This window comes from Lissotriton helveticus, chromosome 8, assembly GCF_964261635.1.
Source record: "Lissotriton helveticus chromosome 8, aLisHel1.1, whole genome shotgun sequence".
NCBI lineage: Eukaryota > Metazoa > Chordata > Amphibia > Caudata > Salamandridae > Lissotriton > Lissotriton helveticus.
In genome coordinates this window covers 6,073,761-6,085,905 of record NC_136069.1, presented here as the reverse complement: position 1 = coordinate 6,085,905, position 12,145 = coordinate 6,073,761, and the positions used below count along the sequence as shown (strand labels likewise).

The following is a 12,145-nucleotide window of genomic DNA, read 5'->3' as shown; positions in this document are numbered from 1 at the left end:
GACTCTTACTGAGTGTAACAACACTATGTCTAACTTGCTGATAGTCCAAGGTGAAGTACCAACCAAAACGGTAACTGAAGCAGTGAAGTATTTTCAAAAAACCATACAAGCAATAGCCATGAGATGACAGCATGTATGCTAGGAATAGATAACATTCTCCTTCAAAGCCCACTACTACTAATAAGTTTCTATAAAGCGCTTCATGACCCGTTCTTGCCGTTTCCTGGGGCTTTAAACAATGCGTGTTATTAACAAAATCAAGAACAACAGAGAGGCTCGTCTGGAGGAAGCAGCTTTGAGTCCCGAGGAAGCACCCGGTACCTTCTGACAGAGCAGCACGGACTATGCACGCGCACGTGGACAGCCCGAAGACAAATTTGTCCCTGCCATGCGCGCGTGTGTGGATATCATATGCAAAGAGTTCCCATGACAATGGCAAGCTTAGCACAAGATGGCGTCGGACTGTCCGCGGTCCCTACGGACACACGCATGCTGTCTGCTATGGACAAATGGCGAGAGCAGCCATGTTTGTCCATGCAGGCGCGTGCATGAAAGCCCTCGGCAGAACTGATTCCAAAAGGTACTCACAATAGCGAGTGCAGCGCAAGCGCTGCTTCTGCCAGGCGAGACCTAAAAAGAGCTCTGTCACTGATCTTGTGACCCCCCACCCCATGCCTGCCCCGGCCCCAGGCCTGCCCTGGCCCCAGGCAGCCTTCAGATTGGCGGATTAACCCATTGCACACATCTGCGTTTCCTCCAGGTGGCGGGCATCCTGGGGTCGGCTTGTCCCATCCCTAGCTTCCTCTTTCTTGTCTAACTTCACAGTGGAAAAATACCAGACACCCCCCCCTCTCCCCAAACACCCCCTCTCAACTTGGGTTTGCATTAACCATGAAGAACAGATGTTTTTAAACAAAAAAGTGTTTGGGACTGCCTTGTCAAAATTAAAAAAGCTTTGGGAGTTCGTTCCTGTTCGATCCGGCCCCTCTGACCTCTGCTTCTAGGCGCTACGTGTCTTTCTTTATGATTTCATTCTCAGTGCTTTGACCCTCTGTGCGGTGATGCAGCTGATCTCACTGCGCAGTCCTGATGTTCTCATCCATCTCTTTTCCTTCTCCCTGCAGCGGGGTCCTGGCCCCCCCGAAGGTTCGAGGGCCCCCCTTCTGCCTCGGAGCCAACGTCCGTCTGTGGTGAAGGTGAGTGTCCTGGTCGTACCTGGGTGTGCGGGGTCCGCCTGGGGGCACCCCAGGGGTCGCAGTGACTTATGCACATGTGGATGCTGGGATCGCAAGTGACCATGAGGGATGCCCTGCCCTTCACCTATACATCGGGAGAGCCCCGCCCTCTGGCTGCGCGTGCTCCCTACACAGCATCGTAAAGGTCGGTGGCTGTCTACAGCAGGCAGGTGTACTAGGCACTCTACAGCAGGCAGGTGTACTAGGCACTCTACAGCAGGCAGGTGTAGAAGGCACTCTACAGCAGGCAGGTGTAGAAGGCACTCTACAGCAGGCAGGTGTACTAGGCACTCTACAGCAGGCAGGTGTAGAAGGCACTCTACAGCAGGCAGGTGAAATAGGCACCCTACAGCAGGCAGGTGTAGAAGGCACTCTACAGCAGGCAGGTGTAGAAGGCACTCTACAGCAGGCAGGTGTAGAAGGCACTCTACAGCAGGCAGGTGTAGAAGGCACTCTACAGCAGGCAGGTGTAGAAGGCACTCTACAGCAGGCAGGTGTAGAAGGCACTCTACAGCAGGCAGGTGTAGAAGGCACTCTACAGCAGCCAGGTGTAGAAGGCACTCTACAGCAGGCAGGTGTAGAAGGCACTCTACAGCAGGCAGGTGTAGAAGGCACTCTACAGCAGGCAGGTGTACTAGGCACCCTACAGCAGGCAGGTGTGCTAGGCACTCTACAGCAGTCAGGTGTACTAGGCACTCTACAGCAGCCAGGTGTAGAAGGCACTCTACAGCAGGCAGGTGTACTAGGCACTCTACAGCAGGCAGGTGTAGAAGGCACTCTACAGCAGCCAGGTGTACTAGGCACTCTACAGCAGGCAGGTGTAGAAGGCACTCTACAGCAGGCACATGTAGAAGGCACTCTACAACTGGCAGGTGTACCAGGCACTCCACAGCAGGCAGGTGTAGAAGGCACTCTACAGCAGGCACATGTAGAAGGCACTCTACAACTGGCAGGTGTACCAGGCACTCCACAGCAGGCAGGTGTAGAAGGCACTCTACAGCAGGCAGGTGTAGAAGGCACTCTACAACTGGCAGGTGTACCAGGCACTCTACAGCAGGCAGGTGTAGAAGGCACTCTACAGCAGGCAGGTGTAGAAGGCAGTCTACAACTGGCAGGTGTACTAGGCACTCTACAGCAGCCAGGTGTAGAAGGCACTCTACAGCAGGCAGGTGTAGAAGGCACTCTACAGCAGGCAGGTGTAGAAGGCACTCTACAGCAGGCACATGTAGAAGGCACTCTACAACTGGCAGGTGTACCAGGCACTCCACAGCAGGCAGGTGTAGAAGGCACTCTACAGCAGGCAGGTGTAGAAGGCACTCTACAGCAGGCAGGTGTAGAAGGCACTCTACAGCAGGCAGGTGTAGAAGGCACTCTACAGCAGGCAGGTGTACTAGGCACTCTACAGCAGCCAGGTGTAGAAGGCACTCTACAGCAGGCAGGTGTAGAAGGCACTCTACAGCAGGCACATGTAGAAGGCACTCTACAGCAGCCAGGTGTAGAAGGCACTCTACGGCAGGCAGGTGTAGAAGGCACTCTACAACTGGCAGGTGTACTAGGCACTCTACAGCAGCCAGGTGTAGAAGGCACTCTACAGCAGGCAGGTGTAGAAGGCACTCTACAGCAGGCACATGTAGAAGGCACTCTACAGCAGGCAGGTGTAGAAGGCACTCTACAGCAGGCAGGTGTACTAGGCACTCTACAGCAGCCAGGTGTAGAAGGCACTCTACAGCAGGCAGGTGTAGAAGGCACTCTACAGCAGGCACACGTAGAAGGCACTCTACAGCAGCCAGGTGTAGAAGGCACTCTACGGCAGGCAGGTGTAGAAGGCACTCTACAACTGGCAGGTGTACTAGGCACTCTACAGCAGCCAGGTGTAGAAGGCACTCTACAGCAGGCAGGTGTAGAAGGCACTCTACAGCAGGCACATGTAGAAGGCACTCTACGGCAGGCAGGTGTAGAAGGCACTCTACAGCAGCCAGGTGTAGAAGGCACTCTACAGCAGGCAGGTGTACCAGGCACTCTACAGCAGGCAGGTGTAGAAGGCACTCTACAGCAGGCAGGTGTAGAAGGCACTCTACAGCAGCCAGGTGTAGAAGGCACTCTACGGCAGGCACATGTAGAAGGCACTCTACGGCAGGCAGGTGTAGAAGGCACTCTACGGCAGGCACATGTAGAAGGCACTCTACGGCAGGCAGGTGTACTAGGCACTCTACAGCAGCCAGGTGTAGAAGGCACTCTACAGCAGCCAGGTGTACTAGGCACTCTACAGCAGCCAGGTGTACCAGGCACCCTACAGCAGGCAGGTGTACCAGACACTCCACAGCAGGCAGGTGTAGAAGGCACTCTACAGCAGGCACATGTAGAAGGCACTCTACAACTGGCAGGTGTACTAGGCACTCTACAGCAGCCAGGTGTAGAAGGCACTCTACAGCAGGCAGGTGTAGAAGGCACTCTACAGCAGCCAGGTGTACTAGGCACTCTACAGCAGGCAGGTGTACTAGGCACTCTACAGCAGGCAGGTGTAGAAGGCACTCTACAGCAGCCAGGTGTACTAGGCACTCTACAGCAGTCAGGTGTACTAGGCACTCTACAGCAGGCAGGTGTAGAAGGCACTCTACAGCAGCCAGGTGTACTAGGCACTCTACAGCAGCCAGGTGTAGAAGGCACTCTACAACTGGCAGGTGTACCAGGCACTCCACAGCAGGCAGGTGTAGAAGGCACTCTACAGCAGGCACATGTAGAAGGCACTCTACAACTGGCAGGTGTACTAGGCACTCTACAGCAGCCAGGTGTAGAAGGCACTCTACAGCAGGCAGGTGTAGAAGGCACTCTACAGCAGGCAGGTGTACCAGGCACTCTACAGCAGGCAGGTGTAGAAGGCACTCTACAGCAGGCAGGTGTAGAAGGCACTCTACAGCAGGCAGGTGTACCAGGCACTCTACAGCAGGCAGGTGTAGAAGGCACTCTACAGCAGGCACATGTAGAAGGCACTCTACAACTGGCAGGTGTACCAGGCACTCCACAGCAGGCAGGTGTAGAAGGCACTCTACAGCAGCCAGGTGTACTAGGCACTCTACAGCAGCCAGGTGTAGAAGGCACTCTACAGCAGCCAGGTGTACTAGGCACTCTACAACTGGCAGGTGTACCAGGCACTCCACAGCAGGCAGGTGTAGAAGGCACTCTACAGCAGGCAGGTGTAGAAGGCACTCTACAACTGGCAGGTGTACCAGGCACTCTACAGCAGGCAGGTGTAGAAGGCACTCTACAGCAGCCAGGTGTAGAAGGCAGTCTACAACTGGCAGGTGTACTAGGCACTCTACAGCAGCCAGGTGTAGAAGGCACTCTACAGCAGGCAGGTGTAGAAGGCACTCTACAGCAGGCACATGTAGAAGGCACTCTACGGCAGGCAGGTGTAGAAGGCACTCTACAGCAGCCAGGTGTAGAAGGCACTCTACAGCAGGCAGGTGTACCAGGCACTCTACAGCAGGCAGGTGTAGAAGGCACTCTACAGCAGGCAGGTGTAGAAGGCACTCTACAGCAGGCACATGTAGAAGGCACTCTACGGCAGGCAGGTGTAGAAGGCACTCTACGGCAGGCACATGTAGAAGGCACTCTACGGCAGGCAGGTGTACTAGGCACTCTACAGCAGGCAGGTGTAGAAGGCACTCTACAGCAGCCAGGTGTAGAAGGCACTCTACAGCAGGCAGGTGTACTAGGCACTCTACAGCAGCCAGGTGTAGAAGGCACTCTACAGCAGCCAGGTGTACTAGGCACTCTACAGCAGGCAGGTGTACTAGGCACTCTACAGCAGGCAGGTGTAGAAGGCACTCTACAGCAGCCAGGTGTACTAGGCACTCTACAGCAGTCAGGTGTACTAGGCACTCTACAGCAGCCAGGTGTAGAAGGCACTCTACAGCAGCCAGGTGTACTAGGCACTCTACAGCAGCCAGGTGTACCAGGCACCCTACAGCAGGCAGGTGTACCAGACACTCCACAGCAGGCAGGTGTAGAAGGCACTCTACAGCAGGCACATGTAGAAGGCACTCTACAACTGGCAGGTGTACTAGGCACTCTACAGCAGCCAGGTGTAGAAGGCACTCTACAGCAGGCAGGTGTAGAAGGCACTCTACAGCAGCCAGGTGTACTAGGCACTCTACAGCAGGCAGGTGTACTAGGCACTCTACAGCAGGCAGGTGTAGAAGGCACTCTACAGCAGCCAGGTGTACTAGGCACTCTACAGCAGTCAGGTGTACTAGGCACTCTACAGCAGGCAGGTGTAGAAGGCACTCTACAGCAGCCAGGTGTACTAGGCACTCTACAGCAGCCAGGTGTAGAAGGCACTCTACAACTGGCAGGTGTACCAGGCACTCCACAGCAGGCAGGTGTAGAAGGCACTCTACAGCAGGCACATGTAGAAGGCACTCTACAACTGGCAGGTGTACTAGGCACTCTACAGCAGCCAGGTGTAGAAGGCACTCTACAGCAGGCAGGTGTAGAAGGCACTCTACAGCAGCCAGGTGTACTAGGCACTCTACAGCAGGCAGGTGTACCAGGCACTCTACAGCAGGCCGGTGTAGAAGGCACTCTACAGCAGGCAGGTGTAGAAGGCACTCTACAGCAGGCAGGTGTACCAGGCACTCTACAGCAGGCAGGTGTAGAAGGCACTCTACAGCAGGCACATGTAGAAGGCACTCTACAACTGGCAGGTGTACCAGGCACTCCACAGCAGGCAGGTGTAGAAGGCACTCTACAGCAGCCAGGTGTACTAGGCACTCTACAGCAGCCAGGTGTAGAAGGCACTCTACAGCAGCCAGGTGTACTAGACACTCTACAGCAGCCAGGTGTAGAAGGCAGTCTACAACTGGCAGGTGTACTAGGCACTCTACAGCAGCCAGGTGTAGAAGGCACTCTACAGCAGGCAGGTGTAGAAGGCACTCTACAGCAGGCAGGTGTACTAGACACTCTACAGCAGCCAGGTGTAGAAGGCACTCTACAGCAGGCAGGTGTAGAAGGCACTCTACAGCAGGCAGGTGTACTAGGCACTCTACAGCAGGCAGGTGTACTAGGCACTCTACAGCAGGCAGGTGTAGAAGGCACTCTACAGCAGCCAGGTGTACTAGGCACTCTACAGCAGCCAGGTGTAGAAGGCACTCTACAGCAGGCAGGTGTAGAAGGCACTCTACAGCAGGCAGGTGTAGAAGGCACTCTACCGCAGGCAGGTGTAGAAGGCACTCCACAGCAGGCAGGTGTAGAAGGCACTCTACAGCAGCCAGGTGTACTAGGCACTCTACAGCAGGCAGGTGTAGAAGGCACTCTACAGCAGGCAGGTGTACCAGGCACTCCACAGCAGGCAGGTGTAGAAGGCAGTCTACAACTGGCAGGTGTACTAGGCACTCCACAGCAGGCAGGTGTAGAAGGCACTCTACAGCAGGCAGGTGTACCAGGCACTCCACAGCAGCCAGGTGTAGAAGGCACTCTACAGCAGGCAGGTGTAGAAGGCACTCTACAGCAGGCAGGTGTACTAGACACTCTACAGCAGCCAGGTGTAGAAGGCACTCTACAGCAGGCAGGTGTAGAAGGCACTCTACAGCAGGCAGGTGTACTAGGCACTCTACAGCAGGCAGGTGTACTAGGCACTCTACAGCAGGCAGGTGTAGAAGGCACTCTACAGCAGCCAGGTGTACTAGGCACTCTACAGCAGCCAGGTGTACTAGGCACTCTACAGCAGGCAGGTGTAGAAGGCACTCTACAGCAGGCAGGTGTAGAAGGCACTCTACCGCAGGCAGGTGTAGAAGGCACTCCACAGCAGGCAGGTGTAGAAGGCACTCTACAGCAGCCAGGTGTACTAGGCACTCTACAGCAGGCAGGTGTAGAAGGCACTCTACAGCAGGCAGGTGTAGAAGGCACTCTACAGCAGGCAGGCATACCAGGCACTCCACAGCAGGCAGGTGTAGAAGGCACTCTACAGCAGGCAGGTGTACCAGGCACTCCACAGCAGGCAGGTGTAGAAGGCACTCTACAGCAGCCAGGTGTAGAAGGCAGTCTACAACTGGCAGGTGTACTAGGCACTCTACAGCAGCCAGGTGTACTAGGCACTCTACAGCAGGCAGGTGAAATAGGCACCCTACAGCAGGCAGGTGTACCAGGCACTCCACAGCAGGCAGGTGTGCTAGGCACTCTACAGCAGTCAGGTGTACTAGGCACTCTACAGCAGCCAGGTGTAGAAGGCACTCTACAGCAGCCAGGTGTACTAGGCACTCTACAGCAGGCAGGTGTACCAGGCACTCTACAGCAGGCAGGTGTAGAAGGCACTCTACAGCAGGCACATGTAGAAGGCACTCTACAACTGGCAGGTGTACCAGGCACTCCACAGCAGGCAGGTGTAGAAGGCACTCTACAGCAGGCACATGTAGAAGGCACTCTACAACTGGCAGGTGTACCAGGCACTCCACAGCAGGCAGGTGTAGAAGGCACTCTACAGCAGCCAGGTGTAGAAGGCACTCTACAGCAGGCAGGTGTACTAGACACTCTACAGCAGCCAGGTGTAGAAGGCAGTCTACAACTGGCAGGTGTACTAGGCACTCTACAGCAGCCAGGTGTAGAAGGCACTCTACAGCAGGCAGGTGTAGAAGGCACTCTACAGCAGGCAGGTGTACTAGACACTCTACAGCAGCCAGGTGTAGAAGGCACTCTACAGCAGGCAGGTGTAGAAGGCACTCTACAGCAGGCAGGTGTACTAGGCACTCTACAGCAGGCAGGTGTACTAGGCACTCTACAGCAGGCAGGTGTAGAAGGCACTCTACAGCAGCCAGGTGTACTAGGCACTCTACAGCAGGCAGGTGAAATAGGCACCCTACAGCAGGCAGGTGTACCAGGCACTCCACAGCAGGCAGGTGTGCTAGGCACTCTACAGCAGTCAGGTGTAGAAGGCACTCTACAGCAGCCAGGTGTACTAGGCACTCTACAGCAGGCAGGTGTACCAGGCACTCTACAGCAGGCAGGTGTAGAAGGCACTCTACAGCAGGCAGGTGTAGAAGGCACTCTACAGCAGGCACATGTAGAAGGCACTCTACAACTGGCAGGTGTACCAGGCACTCCACAGCAGGCAGGTGTAGAAGGCACTCTACAGCAGGCACATGTAGAAGGCACTCTACAACTGGCAGGTGTACCAGGCACTCCACAGCAGGCAGGTGTAGAAGGCACTCTACAGCAGCCAGGTGTAGAAGGCACTCTACAGCAGGCAGGTGTACTAGACACTCTACAGCAGCCAGGTGTAGAAGGCAGTCTACAACTGGCAGGTGTACTAGGCACTCTACAGCAGCCAGGTGTAGAAGGCACTCTACAGCAGGCAGGTGTAGAAGGCACTCTACAGCAGGCAGGTGTACTAGACACTCTACAGCAGCCAGGTGTAGAAGGCACTCTACAGCAGGCAGGTGTAGAAGGCACTCTACAGCAGGCAGGTGTACTAGGCACTCTACAGCAGGCAGGTGTACTAGGCACTCTACAGCAGGCAGGTGTAGAAGGCACTCTACAGCAGCCAGGTGTACTAGGCACTCTACAGCAGGCAGGTGTAGAAGGCACTCTACAGCAGGCAGGTGTAGAAGGCACTCTACCGCAGGCAGGTGTAGAAGGCACTCCACAGCAGGCAGGTGTAGAAGGCACTCTACAGCAGCCAGGTGTACTAGGCACTCTACAGCAGGCAGGTGTAGAAGGCACTCTACAGCAGGCAGGTGTAGAAGGCACTCTACCGCAGGCAGGTGTAGAAGGCACTCCACAGCAGGCAGGTGTAGAAGGCACTCTACAGCAGGCAGGTGTACCAGGCACTCCACAGCAGGCAGGTGTAGAAGGCACTCTACAGCAGCCAGGTGTAGAAGGCAGTCTACAACTGGCAGGTGTACTAGGCACTCTACAGCAGCCAGGTGTACTAGGCACTCTACCGCAGGCAGGTGTAGAAGGCACTCCACAGCAGGCAGGTGAAATAGGCACCCTACAGCAGGCAGGTGTACCAGGCACTCCACAGCAGGCAGGTGTAGAAGGCACTCTACAGCAGCCAGGTGTACTAGGCACTCTACAGCAGTCAGGTGTACTAGGCACTCTACAGCAGCCAGGTGTAGAAGGCACTCTACAGCAGCCAGGTGTACTAGGCACTCTACAGCAGGCAGGTGTACCAGGCACTCTACAGCAGGCAGGTGTAGAAGGCACTCTACAGCAGGCACATGTAGAAGGCACTCTACAACTGGCAGGTGTACCAGGCACTCCACAGCAGGCAGGTGTAGAAGGCACTCTACAGCAGGCACATGTAGAAGGCACTCTACAACTGGCAGGTGTACCAGGCACTCCACAGCAGGCAGGTGTAGAAGGCACTCTACAGCAGCCAGGTGTAGAAGGCACTCTACAGCAGGCAGGTGTACTAGACACTCTACAGCAGCCAGGTGTAGAAGGCAGTCTACAACTGGCAGGTGTACTAGGCACTCTACAGCAGCCAGGTGTAGAAGGCACTCTACAGCAGGCAGGTGTAGAAGGCACGCTACAGCAGGCAGGTGTACTAGACACTCTACAGCAGGCAGGTGTAGAAGGCACTCTACAGCAGGCAGGTGTAGAAGGCACTCTACAGCAGGCAGGTGTACTAGGCACTCTACAGCAGGCAGGTGTACTAGGCACTCTACAGCAGGCAGGTGTAGAAGGCACTCTACAGCAGCCAGGTGTACTAGGCACTCTACAGCAGGCAGGTGTAGAAGGCACTCTACAGCAGGCAGGTGTACTAGGCACTCTACAGCAGGCAGGTGTAGAAGGCACTCTACAGCAGGCAGGTGTAGAAGGCACTCTACCGCAGGCAGGTGTAGAAGGCACTCTACAGCAGGCAGGTGTACTAGGCACTCTACAGCAGGCAGGTGTACTAGGCACTCTACAGCAGGCAGGTGTAGAAGGCACTCTACAGCAGCCAGGTGTACTAGGCACTCTACAGCAGGCAGGTGTAGAAGGCACTCTACAGCAGGCAGGTGTAGAAGGCACTCTACCGCAGGCAGGTGTAGAAGGCACTCTACAGCAGGCACATGTAGAAGGCACTCTACGGCAGGCAGGTGTAGAAGGCACTCTACGGCAGGCAGGTGTAGAAGGCACTCTACAGCAGGCAGGTTTAGAAGGCACTCTACAGCAGGCAGGTGTGCTAGGCACTCTACAGCAGCCAGGTGTAGAAGGCACTCTACAGCAGCCAGGTGTACTAGGCACTCTACAGCAGCCAGGTGTAGAAGGCACTCTACAGCAGCCAGGTGTACTAGGCACTCTACAGCAGGCAGGTGTACTAGGCACTCTACAGCAGCCAGGTGTAGAAGGCACTCTACAGCAGCCAGGTGTACTAGGCACTCTACAGCAGGCAGGTGTACTAGGCAATCTAGCGGCTGCAGACAGTCATGTTGGGATGTCTTTGACTTCTGTCTCCTTGGTTGGGGTTGGAGTTTCTTGGGAATGACGTGGATCCATCCAGTCCTGACGCTGGGGTTCCTGGCCATCTGGTTGAGCTCCCAAGGAAGCAGGATCATAAGAGGCTCAATCTAGGTGCAGTGCTTCAGCAGCCCTTCTCTCTGACACCCCCAGAGTTGCATCATGAAGCCTTTTTTCTGTTGTTGGTGTAAGAGAGCCCTGGTGTACCCAGGACGGCACCGGTGTCTGCAAGGGAATCAGAGTGATAGGGTGGGGATTGTGTGTCTGTCCCTTTAACACTGGCACCCATGTGACGTCACGAACCACACTGTGATGTCAAGAGAACGCCACCATCACATCCAGGGAAGCATTCTATTGGCTGTTGCGCGTCAGTAAGTGACGTTGTCGGACTTTCTGCTCCACTGTCAGTGATTTCTGTCACTCCAAGTTGAACATATCCCTGCACCATTCACATGCTCTTGGCTGGTCTGTCACAGGAAGACACGTCACATCCTGTCGAATGACCACATTGCTTCTGATTGGCTTTCGCTTTCCTGGTGTTTAAAGTGAAATTTCTCTTTCAGTTCTGAAGCCTGAAGATGTGGTGGCCAAGCTCCTCGTTCGGCAGACCTATCCCACGAGGATGTGGAATTCACAGCTCTACAAGTCAGGGGCCAAACCACCCATACAGGAGCTATCAAGGGTCATCTCCAGCCAGGGGGCAGTGGTCAAGCACATGACGGACGGCTCCACACAGGTACTGCATGAAGGTGGGGGGTCACTGTCCTGTTCTTCTAGCGCCTCGAGCTGAAGACAGCTGATGGCGGTTACTGTCCTGTTCTTATAGCGCCTCGAGCTGAAGACAGCTGATGGATGGTTACTGTCCTGTTCTTATAGCGCCTCAAGCTGAAGACAGCTGATGGATGGTCACTGTCCTGTTCTTATAGCGCCTCGTGCTGAAGACAGCTGATGGATGGTCACTGTCCTGTTCTTATAGCGCCTCGTGCTGAATACAGCTGATGGATGTTCACTGTCCTGTTCTTATAGCGCCTCGATTGAAGACAACTGGGTTAATGACAGCTGAATCAAATATCAATCAAACAATCATTTGTAAAGTGCACTACATACCCGCAAGGGTCTCAAGGCGCTGGCGGGAGGGTGCTACTGATCGAACAGCCAGGTCTTAAGTGTCCTCCTGAAGGTCAGCAGGTCTTGGGTCTGTCGTAGGCTCAGTGGGAGGGTGTTCCCTGTCTTGGTGGCGAGGTGGGAGATATCTCCCATCGGTGGTTGTTCTTCGGATGCGCGGGACGGTGGCGAGTGAGAGGTCGGCAGAGCATAGCTGGTGGTTGGGGATGTAGAAGGAGAGCCGTCTGTTGAGGTAGGCTGGGCCGGTCTTGTGGAGTGCCTCGTGTGCGAGGGTGAGGAGCTTGAAGGATATCCTATTGTTGACGGGAAGCCAGTGCAGGTTTCTCAGGTGGGGGGTGATGTGG

The 12,145-nt window shown here is 55.1% G+C and overlaps 1 protein-coding gene across 5 annotated transcripts in view; it reads left to right on the top strand.

Annotated features, from left to right (window-relative positions):
* SPAG17 (sperm associated antigen 17) overlaps window positions 1-12,145 on the top strand; it is a 1,244,773-nt gene that overhangs the window by 863,298 nt on the left and 369,330 nt on the right. For all 5 annotated transcript variants that reach the window (XM_078656351.1, XM_078656349.1, XM_078656348.1 and 2 more), the window contains 2 exons: window positions 1,125-1,196; window positions 11,240-11,412. In XM_078656351.1, the coding sequence (XP_078512477.1) occupies window positions 1,125-1,196; window positions 11,240-11,412 (245 nt within the window). The remainder of the gene's footprint in view (window positions 1-1,124; window positions 1,197-11,239; window positions 11,413-12,145) is intronic.